Source organism: Lynx canadensis, chromosome A1 (genome assembly GCF_007474595.2).
Source record: "Lynx canadensis isolate LIC74 chromosome A1, mLynCan4.pri.v2, whole genome shotgun sequence".
Classification (NCBI taxonomy): Eukaryota; Metazoa; Chordata; class Mammalia; order Carnivora; family Felidae; genus Lynx; species Lynx canadensis.
The window spans coordinates 110,082,295-110,103,483 of record NC_044303.2 but is presented as its reverse complement, the minus strand read 5'-3'; the positions used below and the strand labels follow the sequence as shown (position 1 = coordinate 110,103,483).

Sequence of the window (21,189 nt, the reverse complement as noted above, 5' to 3'; positions counted from 1 at the left end):
ATGGACCAAGCACTGTTCTAGTTTCTTGAAAAATAGCCATGAATGAGCAGTGAAGTCCTAGAACTTATATTCTAGTCTGTCAGACCATAAATCATAATTTTAGAGAGCTATAAATTCTAAAAGCTATTTACAGGTCAAATGTGACAGAGGAACTGGACGACTCTTTTAAAATTTTATTACCATTTATTTCTGAGAGACAAAGCACCAGTGGGGGAGGGGCAGAAAGAGAGGGAGACACAGAATCCAAAGCAGGTTCCAGGCTCCAAGTTGTCAGCACAGAGCCCAGCGGGGGGCTCAAACTCACAAACTCCTGGGAGGCTGTGAGATCATGACCTGAGCCCAAGTCAGACGTTTAACTGACTGAGTCACCCATACACCCTACAAGACTCTTTTAAACTGGTCCTCACTCTGGAGATGAATAGATTCTGATATAAATGTCAAGTGGGACTTCCATTCTGGGAGGGGAAGGAAGGCCAGTGGGGCTAGAGTATAGTGAGAAGGTGGAGACTGGGGTGCTATGAAGATAAGGGGTAAACCAAGGCCCAAGCCATGAAGAGTTTTCATCTGGGGAATGACCTACTCTGATTTATATTTTTAAAGAATCAGTCCTTTCTTTTTTTAAATGTTTATTTATTTAGAGAGCCCACATAGGGGAGGGACAGAAAGAGAGAGAGAGAGAGAGAGAGAGAGAGAGAGAGAATCCCAAGCAGGCTCCGTGCTGTTGGCACAGAGCCAGACCCAGGGCTTAATCTCACGAACTGTGAGATTATTACCTGAGCCACAATGACGAGTCAGATGCTTCACTGACTGAGCCACCCAGGCACCCCTAAAGAGTCAGTCTTTTAAAGAGATTTTTAAATTTTAAACTTAGATTTTAAAATAGTCAGGCTCTGTTAGAACAGACTGCAAAGCAGAGCAGAGTTGTGGCTACTAAAATAATCCAGGCAAGAGGTGCAGACAGCATTGGAGATGGTGAGATATGATCAGATTCTTGATAGATTTTCAATGTGGAAAGATTTCTGCTGAGTTGAATATAAATTTTCAGAGACAGGAGGCAGGCTGTTTTGGGTTTTTGTTTTTTGTTTTTTGTTTTTTTAATTGAGAAACTGTAAACGGGCCCTGGGTGGCTCACTCGGTTAAGCATCCAACCTCTGCTCAGGTCATGATCTCACAGCTCATGAGTTCGAGCCTTGCTTTGGGCTCTGTGCTGACAGTTCTGAGCCTGGAGCCTGCTTCGATTCTGTGACTTCGTGTCTCTCTCTCTGCCCCTCCCCCACTCACACTCTGTGCCTTTCTCAAAAATAAATATTTAAAAAGTAAAAAAAAAAAAAAAAAAAAACATTGTAGAACGATGATGCCATGGATGGTGTGTGGTGGAATGACTAATGGCCCCAAGATGTCCACTTCCTAAACCCCAGAACCTAGGAACATCGCCTTATATGGCAAATGGTAGTCGGCAGATATAATTACATTATGGATTTCTCCTGTGGAGCCCTGAATCCAAGTGGATGTATCCTTATCAGAGAAAGGCAATGTGAGGACTAAAGCACACAGCTGGCTCTGAAGAGAAGGGGCCATGAGCTAAGAAATGCAGCTCTCAAGGCTGGAAAATTCCAGAAAACACTTTCTCTCCCAGAGCCTCTAGAAGGAGCACTGCCTTGCCGATATACTTGTTCAGCCCAGTGAAATTAATTTCAAACTTTCTGCCTCCAAAACTGTAAGAAAACAAATATGTGTTGTTTTAAGCTACTGAGTTTGTAGTAAGGTGTTACCACAGCAATAGGAAATGAATGCACCATATACAGATTTAGGGCCAGGTAGGAGGTGCATGCCCTGGAAGAGGTAGACAGGAAAATTAGGCATTTGGATTTAGGTCTGTTAAGTTTAAAGTTCTGTTATAAATGTAAGCAGAGATGTCAAGCGATTGGATAAACGGGTCTGGAGTCCAAGGTGAGGTCTAGGCCAGAGATGTCAGTGTGGGTATCATCACCATACAAACTGCTAAATCCATACAGAAGAGGACAAGGTTGGAGCCCTGAAACACTCCAACACTTAAGGATCAGGAAGGAGAGAAGAAGCCAACAAGGAAACCAAGCAGGAGTAGCCTGAAAGGTACGAAGAAAATTGGGGGCTGCAGGGGACAAGAGGAGGATGCCAGAAACCAAAAGAAGAATTTTTTTAAATGTTTATTTATTTTTCAGACAGAGAGAGGGTTAGAAAGCTGTGCGAGCAGGAGAGAGGCAGAGAGACAGGTAGCCAGAGGATCCAAAGCAGGCTATGTAGGAAGCCTGACTTGGGGCTCAAACTCACAAACTCTGAGATCATGACCTGAGCCAAAGTCAGATGCTTAACCGACTGAGCCACCCAGGCACCCCAAAAGAAGAATGCCTTAAGGAAGAGTTTGTGTTCAGTGGTGTCAGATATAGCAGAGACCATTTGCATGTCACTGACCATTCAATTTGATATCACGTGGATCACCTTGGCAAGAGCGGATAAAATGAAATGGAATACAAGCTTGAGGTATTAGAGATAGTGAATACAGCCAACCATTTGGGGGAGTTTTGATATAAATATGAGTAAAAGGAGTCAAATGAGGCAGTAGCTAGAAGAACATGCCAAAGAAACTTTTTTAGACTAGTTGACATTACAGCATATGTATATATCTATGTATATATGTATGTATGTAATGCTAAAAAAATATATTAAAAAAAAACTCCCACACATCTTGGCTTTGTTCTGCATCATTAAAGTACGCAGGAGCCATTGGAATCCAGGGCAGAGAAGCAGAGATGCTAGCTTTAGATAAAAGCACATTCTTTGATGTAACAAGAGAAAAATAGAGAATATTCAGGTATGCTTACAAATAGGTGACAGTTACATTTGGTTGTAGTTGGATGAACATCTCTTCTGGTTGAAAATTATCACTAAGCCTGGAGGTTTGGAGAGAAAGGTGAAGGTTGCACCTGAGATTGAACTGACCAGGGAACTGTTAGAGCACTGCTGGACGAAATGTGAGCAGGATTGTGTTTTACTTTCCAGCAATGCCCAGGTGCAGGGTCTTTGTAGAGAGAAATTTGGATATAAGCAGGGTTGTGGTTTCTCCTAGGCAGTACAGGAGAAGACTTTCTGTTACTGATTTTTCTGGCCAGAGAGCATACTCGCAATCATTTCAATCCTTGAAAATTCATTGAAGCTTGCTTTATGACCCAGCTGATGATCAATGGGGTCAATGTTGCATATGTACTTTACAAGAATGTGTATTCTAATGGGAGGTATAGTTTTCTGTATATATGTCAATTCTGTATATATGTCAAGTATCTTCATTGCATTGTTCAGATCTTCTAAGTGATTTTTTCATTGTTCACAGAGTCTGTCAGCTGCTGAAAGGTGTTGTTGAAGTCCAGCACTGTGATTGTAGATTTATGTAAAATTCTACCACTTTTGCTTTAAAATTGTAATAACTTCCTGGAACAAAGACTTCTTTGTTCTTAGAAAATATCTCTATCTCTGGCAATAATTCTTGCCTGAAAGTGTAATTCTAGTATAGACAGATCAGATTTCCTTTGATTAGTGTTAACATGGTATAATTTTCCAAACTCCATGTATTTGGGTTTCGGCCTTTATGTAGTATAATAATCTTCATCTTTAACTTGGATCATTTGATCCATTTATATTTAATGCAATTATATAGTTAAATCTACCATTTTCTGGTTTTCTCATTTGACCTAACTGTTGTGCTTTTTTCTCCTTTTTACTTTCTTTTGGATTAGTCAAACATTTTCGTTCTGTTACTATTATTACCACCATAGAGATTATAACATGCATCCTTGCCTCAATATAGTCCTGTACAAATTACTTCACTTCCCTAATAATGACAGAACCATACAACACTAACCCCTTAAACTCCTCTCCTGCCTTTTGCATTATTGTGGGAATGAATTTTAACTCTGTATATAATTTAACCCCACAAGACATGAGTTAGTATTATTTTGTATAGTTGATAGTCCTTTATATTCACCTCCATATTTACTTTCTCACTACTCCTTATTCATTCCTGAAGCACACAGTTCTGTCTGGGATCATTTTCATTGTAAATGAAGAAGTTTCTTTAATAGTTCTTTTAGTGCAGATCTGCTGGCAACACATCCTGAGTTTCTGTTTGTTTAAAAATAACTTTGCCTTTTATTTTTAAAAACTATTTTCACTGGATATAGAATTCTACCTTGGTAAATTATACTCAGCATTTTAAGATGCTGTTACCTTGTCTTCCACTGTTTTTGTTAATAGGTCACCTGTCAGTCTTATTGTCACCCTTCTGAAGGTCATGTATCATTTGTTTTGACTGCTTTTCATATTTTCTCTTTGGTCTTCAGCAGTTTCACTGTGATGTGCCCACGTACAGTATTCTTTGTATTTATTCTGATTTGGGAGTTCTAGTGGTTCTTGACTGTGTGGATTGATACCTTTCATCAGATTGGAATTCTTTCTTACCTCTTCTTTAGAAACTGTTAAAAAAAAAAAAAGCTCTTTCCACTGTATGCCACATGTCTGTTTCATTCACTCTTTTCCATTCTTGTTAGTCTCTTTGTGCTTCGAGTATGTTCTATCAATTTGTCTTTCAATTCACTAGTCCTATCTTCTGCTATGTCTAATACGGATTTAACAGAACCTAATTATTGAAATCTTAATTCCAGGTATTGCATTTTTCACTTTTGTAATTTCTACTTAAGTATATAAAATTGTAATTATATTTCTATGGGTCACCCATGGGTCTTTCTATTGTCTTTCATATGTAGTTTTTAATCACATAGTCTGTGTAGTCATGTCTAGTAATTTTTTAAATGCCAGACACTCCATATAAAAAAAAAAAGACTTGAGATGGTTGTCATCTTCCTCTGCTAGGCAGAGAGAGTAGAGAATGAATCATTTTAGTCTAATCAAGTGCTAAGTTGAATCAAGCCTGAACTGAATTTTTTAAGGCTTATTCTGCTTCTGATTTATTCCTAGACCTAGAAGTTAGCCCTTCAGGATTTTTAACTAAGAGCCTGGTATGTTCTTCAGTATCTTTTCCCTTCTATACCTTTGCTCCTCAGCATATTAAGACTTCAGAACACTGTTGTGAATTTAGGAGATTATTGGTTTAGCTCTTCAGTCCGCTTGCTACTCCACACCACCTCAGAATGAGAATGTGAATTGTGATTGGAGAAGTGTAAATAGAAAGGAGAGAGGCAGCTACAGTCCAAACACTAGGGAAGTTTTGCTGTGAAGAAGGCAGACAAATGGGGTAACTCGAATAGAATGCATAATCAAGAGAGTTTTTAAAAGAGTTGAAGAAACTAGAGACAATGTCAAGATGGTATTATTGGTGGTGGGTTAAGCAGCTCTGGGTACAGGAAGACAGTGCCAGATCCTGGAGCCTTTAGCAAATGAAGAGAAGCAACCAGGAAGCTAGCAGATGCTGGGAACAAAAAGGAGCAGGTGGAGATATGAACAAAGGACCTGCAGTACTTGAATGTAGGAAGAGGCTTCAGGGGCCAAGGGCTTTAAATTAGACCCAAAGAGTGAAAGGGGACTCCACAGATGATAACGAATGGAGAAGAAATTGAGGTCAGCATGGAGTGACAAAATTAAGAGTTCGGTTTTGTAGTTGTTAAGTTGATGTCATCAACAGAGGAGTGAGTTCTAAAGTCATCAGAGTACAGCAGGTTATCTGAAGCCATAGAATCAGATGAACTCACCCAGAGAAAGGATGTAGACACAGAGAAGGTGGTCAAAGATGAAGACCTGAAACATGCCAACATTTTGAAATCAGAATGAGGAAAGGAAGCTAGGGAGATGGGAAGCTGAGAGAAGAGAAGCTTCCTAGAAGGGAGTAGTTAACCATGTGGAATCTTGCTGACATGTCAAAAAAGAGGAGGATCACAAAGTGATCTGACACAAAGGTCTTCAAACAGGTCAGTGGAGTGATGAAGACAGAAACTTGATGGGAATATTAAAGAGAAATGGATCATGGACTCCACAGCCAATACTTCAGAGAAGCTTTGACCAATGGGGGTAGAGGTGGGTTTCTCCCCCCGAAAGGGTGACATCTTTAATGAACACAGGGAGTGGCCAGGATGGAGGCCAGTGACAAGAAGAGCAGGGGTCATAGTCTAGCGGTATGAGCATCATGGAGGAGAGTTCTGGAACTTAGACAACTACATTATAAAAAGCAGAAAACAGGGGCGCCTGGGTGGCGCAGTCGGTTAAGCGTCCGACTTCAGCCAGGTCACGATCTCGCGGTCCGTGAGTTCGAGCCCCGCGTCGGGCTCTGGGCTGATGGCTCAGAGCCTGGAGCCTGTTTCCGATTCTGTGTCTCCCTCTCTCTCTGCCCCTCCCCCGTTCATGCTCTGTCTCTCTCTCTGTCCCAAAAATAAATAAACGTTGAAAAAAGAAAAAATAAAAAGCAGAAAACAGTCTCCATTTGAGAGGGCCACGGGGGAAGCTCTGTTCTCCAAGGATAATAGAGTTTCAGTTACAGCAGTTAAAAAAAAATGTCTGCCTGAATCCTACAGTCTGGGTCCCAGAGCCTCCAGCTAAAGGATGTACAGATAGAGGCTGTGCAAAGAGACAAGACAGGTGATAATGGATGATCTCTAAGTCAGTCTCAGATGACACAGAAGGAAGGGCCAACTCACCAGAATCTCAGCCAAAGAACAGAAAAGCCAAAGACACTGCGGGTTCTAGAGGCTCCAAAACGTTTCTAGGAGCCGTGGCCGGAGGGTCCTGCAGCTGATTCCTGAGTGGTAAACATAAAGCCTCTGGGTTTAGACTTTTGTCAAGATGTCTTGGTCCCCTTTAAGTAAAACATGCACAAAGTTTATAAAAGGAATTAAATTACTGACAACGGTTTTATGCCTCTAAAGACAAACCCAGAAAGAGGCTTTGTGCCCTGGCTTCCCAAGCAGGCTCACTGCCAACGATGCTAGGTTAGCTATCCACTCACCTGGGCAGGAAGGCCATTTACACAAAGCCAAGAAATGACCACTGTGTCAGCTGATAAGAATGATGACCCACTTGTGCCTATTTTTTTTTCAAGTCCATAGGTGTGGACCCTCTGCCAGCTAAGCTGTCCTATGACAAGTCTCATGACCAAGTGTGGGTCCTGAGCTGGGGGGATGTGCACAAGTCCCAACCAAGCCTCCAGGTATGTTGAACATGTAGAGCCTGACACCCCACAGGAACAGAGGACGCTATCCTGTCTAATAAATGTCTCTTGCTTCCCTAGGTAGCTGATCACATTTATCCAAAACCTATCCATCAAGGTTTGAGGAGAGAGTAGGAAGTAGGAAACAACCTTGGGCCAAAGCCCCTCACAGGCAATTCACAAGGTGTCTTCAGCCAGGCCTACCTTTAAAAGATAATACTGATGATGAATAAGATTCTGATGTCAGGACAACCAGAATGTGGCTTCCAGGCCCCACCTCTCCTGATCCAGGACATTTTTCACCTTGGGCTGGGCAGGCTGGAAAACAGTGTCAAAGCACGTGCTAGATGTGAGCCTGTAAGGAAGGAAAAGTAGGAGCAGTAGTTATGTCCATAAGTGGAAGCACATTTACTGAGTGCTTACAGTATGCTAGGACACAGCAAAGTTCACTAATTTGCCCATGTCCCAACCCAGACAGTGTGGCTCTGCAGCCCAACACTCAGCCACTGCACTGTGCTTCCTCTTTGAAAGAGTTTGGTCACAGGAGCTCTGTGGGATCCCCCCTCTCCACCCGTCAGAGAAGGTCAACATCACCCCTGTGTTGAGCGTGCCTGGCTCTGCCTTTCTCATCCAGGGATGCATTACAGAATTAAACCCTAAAAAAAAAAAAAAAAAAAAAGTGAGTTGAATGCCTGCATTGTCCCAAAGATCTACATAGAACCATTCTAGATGCACAGAAGTTAATTCATTTCATACAGTGGATGCCTCAGCACATTAGGGTTTCATTCTCTCTCAGAACCCCAGCTGACAAGGGCTGCAGATGGAGTCAAGTTCACCCTGTTCTCAAGACTGGTAAGAGCAAAGGGACAGCTGGGTCTACAGAGGCTTCGTCCAGGGGAATACCTGCCTGCCTACCTCTGCACGGTTGGGCCAGGGGGAAGACACTACTTCATCTCCTATAAATTGAAGCTACTGTCATTTGATGGATGCCATCAACGTGGGCCCCAGTGAGATGACAAAAAAATCCATTACAGTGTCTAGAAGCCTGAATAAAGGTCATTCAGAGCAGAGCCTAAGCCCAGGGAAATTGTAATTTTTATTGGCCCTCCCTCTGGTAGCTCCAACAAAGCCTCTAAGGTAATTCAAGGGGAGGGGTCACCAAAACTTTTTTTTTGCTGAAACCAAAAATGACTGCCTAATTTAACAAGGCAGAGGAGTTGAAAAACACATGGTTTCACAGGTTATCTGTAAAAGAGAAAACATGAGAGTGGCAGTGGATTTCTCACCTATAACAGGAGCTGGCAGACTATGGCATCTACATGGCTGAGATCCAAGAATCCTATTCCCAGCTAAGATATCCTTTACGTGGCAGGACAAAAGAAAGTTACAGTATGTGCAAGAATTCAGAGAGTGCATCACTCACCTGCACCCTCTAAGCAACAGATTTGAGGAAAGGATCCCAGACAAACACCAGATGAAGAAAGATCAAGAGGAGACTGATGTAAAGAATGAACCCACGGAGGAACTAAGATGGAGGAAGACAGGCTCTCTGCAAATGTGTAATAAGTTCTAAATAAGTATGTTTGAATTAGGATAGACAGGCTGGAAGAGAAATCCTGATGCCAGGCTATAACTGAAGATAAATTAATTCAGTAAAAATAATTGCATGGAGTGGAGGAAAGTGGAGGGAGTAAAAATACTTAGAAATATCTTATTGGGGTAAGAGAAGGTGTGGAGAATGCTGTTTGGAAGTAGTAGTTGGGAAGTGAGCATCTCATTATTCCAAATGTGATCAACTGAATTCTCCTAAAAGCTGTGATGATCAGACTTTGTTAGGAACAAAGGAAACTCTAACTTGTTTATAAGAAACACACATGGGGGCGCCTGGGTGGCTCAGTCGGTTAGGCATCCGACTTGGGCTCAGGTCATGATCTCGCAGTCTGTGGGTTCAAGCCCCACATCGGGCTCTGTGCTGACAGCTCAGAGCCTGGAGCCTGTTTCAGATTCTGGGTCTCCCTCTTTCTCTGACCCTCCCCTGTTCCTGCTCTCTGTCTCAAAAATATGAAACAGAATAAAAGGTTGAATGAGGACAGGTGAACAAGAATATATTAATATTTCCACTCGTGCATATCAGGCAAGGTAGGGTTTAAGGTCACCAGCACTAAAAACAGCAAACAGAGAGATACTATGTCTCTACTATGTCTCCAGTAGCCTATAGTTATCAAGCAACATTAACAACTAAATGGCCTCAAACAAGAGCAATTAAAAATACAAGGAGAACTTGGAGCACCTGGGTAGATTTGTCAGTTAAGAGTCTGATTCTTGATCTCAGCTCAGGTCTTAAGCTCAGGGTTGTGAGTTCAAGCCCCACATTGGGCTCTGCCCTGGACATGAAACCTACTTGAAAAAATAATACAAGGAGAACTTAATTTAACATGCACTTAAATTGTCCAAAGGATATGAATGAATGACATGGGAAAATCGATTAACAATGCAACTTGGTTTAATATACACCTTTCATCTGCAAAACAGTTTTTTCACACGTCCACATACGAATAGGTTTATCTGTAACCACAAAGGATATTAACCAATCTTGTAAAAGTAGATGTTATAAGCAACATTAGCTGATGAATTAGAAACAATTAAAATAGAACCTAATAAGAAGACACTCCTATATAACTACTGGATCAAAAAGGAAGCTAAAAGGGAAATTAGAAACACTCTCAAAAGCAATAGTAAAACGATCATTCTACATCAAGACCAACAGGAGACAGAGAAGGCTGTAGACATGGAGTGTCTGGGTCTTAAAAGCCTGAAGAAGTACTTGTGTTAAGAAATGAGAACAAGAACAGAGTAGTGACAAGGAGAAGAAGAATGAAATTAATATAAACAAAACCAAAGAACAAAGAGAAACCGAGAAATCCTTCACAAGCCTGGTAAATGAACAAAGAACGAATATATAAAATGAGGCATGAGAAAAGGAGTATTACTGCAGATACAGGAGGATAAAAATAACTGGAAATTAATACATGGCAACTCCGGGGCAGCAAATTTTAAAACCTAAAATAAGTGGATGATAGCTTACAAAATGTAGCCACCTGGCCAGCTCCATCAGTAGAGCGTGCAACTCTTGATTTCGGAGTCATGAGTGTAAGCCCCACGCTGGGAGTAAACACTGACCTAACAGAAGCCCATAATAGAATAATAATTACAGGGTTTTTTTAAAGATTGAAGAGCTACCACAGAAAAACAGTTGAATTTTATCAAACCTTCAAAATATATTTTTAATATTATTTAACTATCTCAGACCACAGGGAGGATAATGTGCAGCTTCTTTGTTTTAAATAGCCAGCATAATTTTAATTATGAAAATTGACTAAAAATTGTGTAAAAAAAACAAAGCTGTAGGCTAATGTCACTTAGGAATACAGAAGCAAAATTCTAAACATGGTATTAAAAACAGAGTCCAGCAGTGCATCTAAATGCAGGGAACAAAGTCCCAGAATACGATGATGGTTCACTCTCAGGAAATCAGTCAACATTCTCTTAACACAAAGGGGGGAAAAAAACTATTATTTTCAATAAATCCTGAAAAGGCACTGAATTAAATACAGCAGACATTCTCAATGAAGTACTTAAAAACATGAACAAAAAGGCAATTTCTTAAATATAACGAACCCTATTTCCCAAAAACCAAGAGCAAAGTTTGCCTAAATGGCCAAACACAACTATTACAATCAGGAATTAGGTCACAACGTCCAGCATCCCAAGTGCAGAGTCTAGACATTGCATTGTAACAAGAAAGGGACCAGATTGAATAAACCTACCTTCATCCCTATGGGCTAGGGTTAAAGAAACCACTACTTGCAAAAATTCCTGGAAATGTCAACTGGCCCAGCCCTTGGGGTACACAATTAGGAAAGGAGAACCAAAAGCCTCAAAACAATGCTTTTTTGAATCGAGCAACTTGACTTCCAAAGGCTATGATCATGGGTATGGACAAAAACTTTGTTTCTCAATATCCAACACTAAGGAACTGGTTAAACAGAACTTTGCTTGGACTACATGAAGGTGTTTCTATAAATGAAGCCCTTCCCTCACCAGCCAGCGTTGGCTGGCACCTTCTTGAATCCTCCGTATCACTCCTTGGCCCACCAGTCCCAGACCCCCCAGCTGAGCCTCCCTTCTCAGCTGGTTTTGTCTACCCTCTTAGAGAGATGCTCAGCCTTCAGGACTCCGCGTGAACTATCAAGTGACATTTCCTGATATCTAGCCACATATGTACGTCTCCTGAAGCAAGCCCACAGAGCCAACAAAATTAAGGAGTTGGACAATTATCTTTTAGACACTAACATGCGGGGGAACGTGCCAGGATGCAAGGCCAAGAAGGAACTCACGACTCGTCAGACAAATGAGGCGGTCACACCCACATCAGTTCAATGGCCCGTGGTACTGCGTTTTGATGAAGTAACCTCTGAATATAGGGTGTCAGAGTGGTGAAGCGTGAATGACACTGACCGCTGACAGCCTGTAATTTTCCATCTCTATTAGAAGCTAAAATGACAGGCCTGCGATCAAGCAGTGATTGTGTGGCTTCTTGGAATTCTCTGGCATTTTCCCCTAGACACTCCCATGATCCAGTTTCCTAATGCTGATATTTTCATGCCCAGTACCAAAAGTGTTTTCCCATGGACTTGCCATGGAAGTATCATTTGGCCATTTTAAAAAATCACAGAAAAATAACCTAATGCAGTGTGACAACTTTAGAGCTGCCCCAAGGCTGAAAATCACAGCCCTCCTCATTCCTGTCCGGCATCCTCTCTGCTTACCCCCTCCCACATCCACCCCCCAGGAAGCATGATCCAGAAAAGACTCAAACTTCAACCCTGCCTGAGGAGGCAGGCCAGGTGTTGTTTGTTTCCCCATAAAAGCAAGAGCGAGAAGGCAGTCCTATTCTTAAAAGATAAAAGCATCCAGAACTCCAAGCCACGTGAGTTACCGAAGCCCCAACAGAGACTGTCCTCAGCCTCAGGCTGCAGAAGTCTGGACCGTGTAAGCACAGCCATACTATCAAGATCAGAGAAAGTGTCTCAGCTCTGTGTTCACAGTCTAGCCCCCCCCACCTCCCCTGCTCAGAGGGTCTGGGCTTGACCTTGTGGGCCTTCAGCCTCATCTGGCTGTGGGCCACCCACGTTTCAGGGCAATGGCCTAGAAATTGGACGCTGACAAGCACATGAAGAAGGAAAGGGGACACGGGCTGTTGGGCATGGTGTCTCTGGCCTGGCCATGCCCAAGGCTGTGTTAGCTGATAGACACGTGCTCAGCCTGACCACAGCAGGCTTTCCGGCAGGACCTCCACACTGCTCTCTTCCCACCTAATCTCCGACATCACTCGGCTCTGTTCTGCACTGCCACCGTGCCCTTCCCTGACACAGGCCCAGCAGGAACTGTCCACAGCAGAGAATGGCTGCGGCTGCCTCCTGCCAACCCCACAGAGAAAGTGGTACAAAAGAAGAAAGGGAAACAGAGGCAGCTATGCTCTGTCACTACCAGTGTGTACAAAACACGGGGCCTGATTCTTGATTTCTCACAGCAGGTCTATTGTGCAACTAGACCCGATCCCCAGCATTCTAACTGCAAGGCATCTAAATGGCTTGAGCAGCATCTTTGAATGGCATTTTTGCAGGATTCCTGCTTTCTCCAATAAACCATGGAGTCCCAATTCCCATAGAACACCTCTGTGAGCAGTCTGTGATAGAGATGCCCAACAAATGGGCCCAGGCACCTGGCATCAAAGGAAAATAAGGAAGCAGTAAATACTTGCACCATTTAACATTTTCATGACTGAAAAGCTCACTCCCTCTCTTCCCAGGGTGCCCTCGGTGCTGAGAAGGTGGGATTCTCAGTTGTAGGGGAGGTGGTCTCTGAGCAGAGTGATCTTTCTCTTCTGGGGACCTCTCTCAGAAGCTCCAACGTGGTCCCCACTATGCCATCAGGGGCTGGTGATGTGCAGGCCCAGTTTTGAGTCAGATCTGCCTGCACAGGAGGGAGTGATTCAGGCATTCATACCTGTACTGCCCCTCTCCCCCAAAGGGGGAGTCCCTGCTCTGCTCCTGCCCCCTCTCTCACACTGGGGGCATCTCTCTCTGAAGTAGCCTGTCTGCTGAGGGGCCTTACCAGCATGTGCGGGTGGTTCCAGGTTTCCCACCCCTACCTGGGTGGGCCCTCACAAGGACCCTCCCTCTGTGTTATAGGTGATCACAGAAGCCAGCACCGGCCAGGGCCAGCACCTTATCCGCACACCGTTTGCAGGAGTGGATGATTTCTTCATTCCTCCAACAAACCTCATCATCAACCATATCAGGTGAGACAGGCCCACGATGCCCTAAGGAACCTCCATAATCCAACTCAGCCCGGCATGTGGTGCATTTGCCCACTGTGAGACCTGCTCCTTCTGTGTCTCTGTCACTCATCCTGAGCTGGCCTTGGGCTCCATCATGAGGGGACAGAAATGGACCCATCACTAGTCCTTAAGTGTCTTAGTTAAGGAAGGCACCCAGCTCCTATGGCCCTCAGAGGCCCACTGAGGACAGAAAGTCTCATCCTCAAGGTGAGGACTATAGAGAAAAGGAAACAACAGTGGTTAATGAGCCACCCTCTCCTTGTTAGACACAAAGAAACTAGTAGAAGTGGTCTTGACCACTTTTTACACATGCGGAAACCAAGGATTAGAGAAGTTAAAACACGGGCCAAGTTTACACATCCAGGAAGAGTCAGATGAAATACGAGGCCAAGTCTCTTTTTAGTTCCTTATTCTCTGCTGCCCACTGCCCATGGGTTTTCCAGAAGCCCCCAGAGCAGCCATGGAGAGGGCCAGCCAGGGAACAAGGCCTCTGCTTGTCTGGTTTTCACCATCCAGAACAGCCTAAAAATGGTGGCCTATGGTCTCAACTGCAAACCTCAGCTCAACCTGGCTGTTCCCCCTGCCTGTTCATTTCAGACAACCCCTAACACCTACTATAAAGTCACCACTGCAGAAGACTCAGCCTGCCCCTTTATAAAGTCACGGAGACCGGAAGGTCGTGCCTTTCTTTTGTCTGACATCAAGTCCCTTTCTCCAGGAAGAAAGGACTCATTGTTACATATTGAAGCTGGACTTGTAAAACTAGGCCCACCCACTGATCCAAGCCCAAGAAAGAAAATAGCTCCTTAATGAACCATACTGTGTAGACAGCACCTGGGAGGAGCCTCTAAGATTCTGGGGGTTGCTCAAGGGTGAAAAACCCCCAAAGAAGCTGAATTCAGGCGGGAGTCTAGCACATTTAGAGGCTCTGCGGCACCTGGGTGTGGCGTTTTACATTCAAGTTCTTTACCAGAGTTTCATGCTCTTTCCATGCTTGATCTCTTTAAGAATGCTTTAAAGATGCTTTTAAGTGGGCATTTCCCCCACTTAGAGACTCAGGTATTCAAAAGAGAAGTGTGGAGGAGATGTTTCTCTTCTTCCCATAAGCATCCACGGCACCAAAAGGCCTCTCTCAGTCAGCGATTGAGGCAGAGGCTCTCACGTCAAAGCCAAGTCCTGCCTGGGGTCAGGCCTTCTGGCAGCTTGCCACCCACCCCCAGAGGGGAATTTCACCAAGCCCAGATGTGAGCGGCTACTGCCTGCTGGGCCCTTCCCCTCAAGCTCCGTCTTTGATCCAGTCCTCCCAAAAGCCCTCAGAAGGAACCGCCCTCTTCAGCATGGCAGAGGCTCTAAGAGGCCGTCCACACACCAGGCTCTGCAGTGGGCAGGGCAGCAGGGCCACGCCAAGGCCATCTGGCTGCAAAGGTAAAAGCTGTCCTCAGCCCCCTTGCCCAAGCTTCCTCCCCCAGGGGATCAGGGATCATAACTGACACAGGAGAGGCTGCCCCTCCACCTTCCTCTCCCCCAGGGGAGGGAGCGCTGGAGGAAGCGAGTTGGCTTGCGGTGCCTGCCCAGAATCTGATTAGTCCAGAGGACAGTAGCAGCAAGCCCACCTCTGCCATCCTCCTCCTGGCAGGTGATCGGGGCTCTTTTCCCTCCAGGCACAGGCCCCCACTTCCCAGCTGGCAGCAGGCCTCAGGGGAGCTGATGTGAAGGCATCCCAAAGGGAGAAGCTATTGACGGCACTTTTATGCTCCTCCTTTACCATTTCTAGAGATGAGTGCGTGTTATGAGAGCAGAAATCGAGGAGCATTTGTAATGCGGCTGCCTTCATTTTCACCTCGTAGATGAATGACTGAAGAAGCCAGGCCCTGCAGGATGGTACATCTAATTAAGAAGCTGTTAGCGCACTGAAGGATTAGGATAAAGGGAAGAGAATGGATGCAATCCTTTAGAGGAATGACAGAGCCCCTCCTGACCTCAGTTCTTCCCTTCGCAGGTTCGGCTTCATCTTCAACAAGTCTGAGCCCGCAGTTCACAAAGTTGACCTGGAAACACTGGTGCTGCTCAAGACCATCAGCCTGCAGAGCCACGGCTGCGTGCCACAGGCCATGGCCCACACTCACCTGGGTGGCTACTTCTTCATCCAGTGCCAACAGGATGGCCCCGCTTCTGCCGCCCCCCAGTTGCTGCTCGACAGCGTCACGGACTCTGTGCTCGGCCCCAATGGGGACGTGACTGGCACCCCACACGTGTCCCCCGACGGGCGCTTTGTGGTCAGCACTGCTGCCACCAGCCCCCAGCTGCACGTGCAAGAGATCACGCTGCAGGGAGAGATCCAGACTCTCTCTAGCCTGAAAATAAGCCAGGGCATCTCCGACGTGGCCTTCCAGCACTCCTTCACCCACAGCAATCAGTACTACATCTATGCCCCCCTGGAGACAGAGCCAGACCTGCTGTTCCTGGAGCTGTCCACGGGGAAGACGGGCATGCTCAAGAACTTGAAGGAGCCGCCCACGGTGCCCGCATGGCCTTGGGGAGGGCCCCGCAGGATCGTGAGGGACAGCGGGCTCTTCGGACAGTACCTGCTCATCCCCGCCCAAGAGTCACTGTTTCTCGTCAACGGGAGACAAAACGCACTGCGGTGTGAAGTGTCGGGCGTAAAGCGGGGGACCACAGTGGTGTGGGTGGGCGAGGTATGAAGGAGCCCGGGGCAGAGCCCTGGGCCACCGAGCACGGCCGAGTCCTCACACCGCAGCCCCAAGCAGGCGCCCTGTACATTTTCACGGACAAAAGCAAAACCTGTATCCGCTTTGTGGTTCAACACTGGCCTCCTTGCAAGTTTCCTAGTATAAGGTATGCGCTGCTAACCAGATTGGGGTTTTTCGTTGGGAAGTATGATTTATGCCTTGAGCTACGGTGAGAACACACGCTGCTGTGTAAAGGAGTCATTTCTGTGCCCAGCTACACGCCATGTTTCCTGGGGAACGCTGCGGAACCAAGAGCTCCTGCTTTCCAGGCTGACACTTGTGTCGGTTGCCTTCATGTACTCATTGTCCGTCACAGCCGGGTCCAGCCGACCTTCCCCCAATGGAGTGGCCCCGAAGCCAGGCCTGGAAACTCAGTGCGAGCCCTGGCTTTCGCTCCAGGCATGAGAGCCACGTCTGCCCTCATTCCGGACCTTCTTTTCTCCTGCGCAGCCGCTTCATGCTTTTTTTCCATGTGACTTGGTGTAAGCCTGAGGGAGATCCAGCCAGACTTCTTGCGTCTTGGGGGATGGGGAAATCACTTACTTTATTTTGGAAATTTTGATTAAAAGATAATTTTTTATAATCTCAAATGCTAGTAAGCAGAAAGATGCTCTCCGAGGTCCGCTCTGTTCGTCCCTGCCTTAGGCCAAGTCTCTGCGAGTCACCACCCCACACCCAGAAAGAACAGCGATCATCCAGGAGTAATGGTCCACTATACCACGGACACCCTGAGTACAGATCTAGCCACCAGAGTGGCAAAGACTTTGTTCTGGGCCGGGATGCAAAGAGACCAGGACAAACCCTGTGTGCCTGCTTTTTACCACTGAACGGGGATGTTTTATGAGCCGGGCCCAGTTCCCCAGATTCAGGGCAGACTGGGCTTGCCACGGGGGCGGCCTACAGAAGAGTGACCTCCTGGTGCAACACAAAGACACGTGTGGGGTCCAAGTGGCTTCTGTAGGCGATCCCTTTCAAAAATCAATTTCTTTTCTGCCCGTGGCCCTTGCACTCAGCTCTAGCACGCCCGTCATTGCATCATCACTGCACAGCACATTTCAGTCTTTTCTTACACGTGGACCCTTCTGTCCCCAATAATATACACTGCAAAACCCACAATCAGAAGGCGGAGGGAAGGGGGGGCCAGTGGTGGGAGGGTGTGGGCTGCCAATGCCTCATGATTCCCAAATATCTCAGACAATGCTGGGCTGTCAGGGGGGCATCGAGGAAGTACAACCCAGCTGACCCCGGGGAAGACAGCTCATGTTGGAGAATGTCAGCTTTGGGGCTCCCGGCACACCCCTTTCCTTCTCCCTCACCTCATTCACCAAAACACACTTGTATGCTTTCTGGCCTGAATGATCGGTTTTCAAGTCACGTGAAGTTGGAAGAGATGGTCTCATCATGGACACCTCACCTAGGGCAGACCGCTTCACCCGCCAACATGGCCATGCTTTTCCCGCTCTGATCACTGGCCGCTTTCAGGGAAAGGAAGACACAGACCCTGCCTTGCTGTAAATACAGCTCCCTTGCACACTCACCTGAATGCCCAACCTACCAGACCCCAACTTGATTTCCTGAAATCAGCCAGTCCTGTTGTCTCACGTATCTTGGTCCATCCAACGCCTGTCCCCTTCAACTCCCAAGAGTGTGCCTAGATATGTACATGCATACTTTAGATTTCATTACATGTACTTGAGCTGTAGCTACAGGTTGAAAGGATGGACTTCAAAAGCCGCATACTCAGTTTCCCAAGAGCTGGGATGGATAGGTGACACCTCTCACCCTTTCTTCTTCCTGCCCCAATCTCTTGACACATTCACTTCCAGACTTCCACATTTATCACTGCAGTTCTCCACTTTCACCAACTTCTCCCTTTGGAAAAATCTTCCAGATGATGGCAACCCCTGGCAGACAAAGTCTGAGCCTACCTGAGGAAGAGCCTACCACCTACCAGGTCAGGACATCAGCCCCTCGGGGTCATGGGTTCCTAAGTCAAAGACCAGTCCAATCCCAGCAGGCCTTATGATCTGGGAGACTGCAGCATCCGTTCCTTTGCCTCATTCCTTCTGTTTCTAAGTGTGTCTGAAAAGCATTTCAGCCTCTGGCTAACTCACTGTGCAATTAACTGGAGATGCCAGCTTAGGGCTCGGGGCCAGCATTCCACACACTGTTGAATCAGAGCAGGGATTCATAGGCCTGAAAACAGTGCAATCTGCACATTCACAAAGGCAAGAGAGTAAATGCTTTTTCATCACAGCAACTAGCCGAACTGCTGGGTGGGAGGCAGAGGAAAGGCTGGCCAGGCTGCCTCCCACCCCCCTTCCAGCCCCAGAAGCTCAGAGGAACACGGTCCCAAAGTCACTGGTGTAAGAAGTTACCACAGCAGGTGAGCCTTGCTGCCGACCCAGCCGCAGCCCTCTGACAAACACACAAGATCACCTAACAACCAACCAATACTTCACATTAAAGAAGCACTTCATCTTAACAATGACACATTCACAACGAACTATTTCAAAATTTACTGAATTTTGAAATAAAATTTAATTTCACAAAAATTCAACATAGTATTTTTTTTCATAACAACTCACAAATAACCTACACCTTTGCTGATATTAAGGATTTGAAATGGAGGGGCTGGTGTTCCTTCCGCCCCAGTGAGCAAAACCCTGCATGGAGGCAGTGGGTCTGAAAGCCTACCCAGCCTTCTACCGAGGGATAGTAGTAAGAGGGAAGTGTCTGCTTGCAGGTGGCCACACGGACCATCTGCACAGGAGGCCTGGGTGTGGAGCACGTGCTGTGTGGCAAATGCCACCATCCCCGCCCCAGCAATCCTGCCCAACAAACTCTGCCTGGGGCTGGCCCAGGCTTCTTCCCTAGGTCTCCCAGTCAATTCAAGCGTCTCACTATACCTTCCCCAAGCCCCTGGAAGTAGCTGGAAGGACCCTGTGAAGTGTGGGTGGGGCCAACCACTAATCCCCAACCACAAGATGCAGGAACTTGAATCTAGACGCATCATGAACAGAGACAGAAGCTCAGCCCCTGCATGCCCCCTCCCACCTCACCCCTGCCACCTGCTGTCTTTCCCACTGCTCTGTGCAGAAAAGGGCTCCCAGCTCCAGGGAGGGCTCCCGAGGACAGCTCTTAACCCTGAAAAAAGCAGAGAACTGCCTGTTGCCCTAGGGAACCTAATTGCTGAGGCTCTATTTAGGAGAGCAGCCTGAAGTTGGCTTTGTGTGGCCACACCTTCTTTTCTGTTGACCAATAATCTGTGAACTAAAGGAAAATCCAGAACAGAGATGTGCAACAGATCCATTCTGGCTATATTTTTCTACCAGGGGCTTGCAACATCATCAATTAATGTCTCACTGTGTGTTTCATTCAGACACCGTGGATGCTGAACCACCCTCATCACCAAATCCCACAGCCCTGTCCTGGGCCCTTCTCTCCAGAACCAAGCACCTTGGATTGCTGAGGCCACTTGCCCTCCCTCCCGTGCACTACTGGTCTACCTCACCTTCTCCTCCCTGTACCCAGCTCCTCTGACAGCTGCCCCCACCCAGGAAGCTGGACGGTGACGTGGGCCAACAACAATGACATGAAATCCTTTGCTGTCCTTGCCCACCCAGAACCCCAGGTTCTGTTCCACGTGCAGTCAGAACCCACTGGGACACAGCCCTTGGCCGCCCAGAATCACAACCTCCACACCCTAGCTCACAGACCTTCCAAACGAGGTAACCAAGACCAGAGCAAGCTCACAGGTGTCAGAGAAGTCAACTGTTGTCAAACAGAAACTGTCAGACAGGAATAGAGACCATGACGTCTCGGCCAAGCTTCGTCCCTTAGAGGGCCCAAGCCACACCTCCCTCCTTCCCACTTTACTCTCAGCCTTTCTGGCTCCCCTCCTATGCTTCAGGTCTCCTGCACGTGTGCTGTGCCACAGCTCCTACAGTTCAAGGGACAACTGACCTTACTGTGACACCAGCTCCCCACAACGGCCTTTGCCCATGCCGCTAGCTAGCTTTGGAAGTCCAAGTAAGAAGTCACTCCCAGGGCCACATACTACTATTTGCTCCCACAGGAGTACAGAGGCAGAGGAGTTTTGTTTGACAAAGTCACTAGCTGCCATGGCTTCTGTCCAAAATCATAGAGATTACAGAATAGAGAGCGGCTTAAAAGATTCAAAGGAAAAAATACATGGTGCCTATTCTCGAGGTCTGACTACAGGACCCCAAATCCCTCATGCAGCACAGGCCACTTCCTGCTTCTCTCTTCACCAGATTACCTGCCAAGTTACTTGAGAATCTGAGCATCTTATGCAGGCCTGCAGGCTTTAGGCACAGCCACACAGCCGGCAGCAGGAGCCCAGCAAGCATGGTCTCACACATTCTCTGGAGCTGTAGGCAGCAGTGGGGATTAAACCAAACACAGTGTGTGAAATTATGGAAAGTATGGGAAGAGCAGGAATTGGCCTCCAAAACTGAGAGTGAGGCTTCCTGAGCCGGCACCAAAGTGTTGAACCTGTACTTTTCGTTGTTCTTGGACAAACCCACAATTCACACACACACACACACACACACACACACACGCACACACACACACACCCTTCCCAAGCTTATCTTGACCAATATGGGACCATGTGTTTCCCCTGTGACCCTAGAGAAGGTGGACCATGCCCCAGAGGGCTCTAGAAGGCTTAGCCTGCTCTGCACAAAGCACAAACTGTTGATTCGCCCCCACCCCAAGCATGGTGGCCTCTCCACATGTCACCAGGGCAGGATCAGAGAATGCTGCCCTTTGGGGACACACTCTTCAAGATCGGAGCTTCCTAGCGAGTTTCCATAGTTACCACA

General features: G+C 46.5%; 1 protein-coding gene across 1 annotated transcript in view; it reads left to right on the top strand.

The window, feature by feature from the left end:
• Nucleotides 1-18,883, top strand: part of FSTL4 (follistatin like 4) — a 217,302-nt gene extending 198,419 nt beyond the window's left edge. Inside the window, exons 12-14 of the mRNA XM_032593837.1 lie at nucleotides 7,079-7,186; nucleotides 13,441-13,550; nucleotides 15,589-18,883. Coding sequence (XP_032449728.1) covers nucleotides 7,079-7,186; nucleotides 13,441-13,550; nucleotides 15,589-16,291 — 921 coding nt within the window. The 3' untranslated portion in view covers nucleotides 16,292-18,883. The remainder of the gene's footprint in view (nucleotides 1-7,078; nucleotides 7,187-13,440; nucleotides 13,551-15,588) is intronic.
• Nucleotides 18,884-21,189: the final 2,306 nt, after the last annotated feature.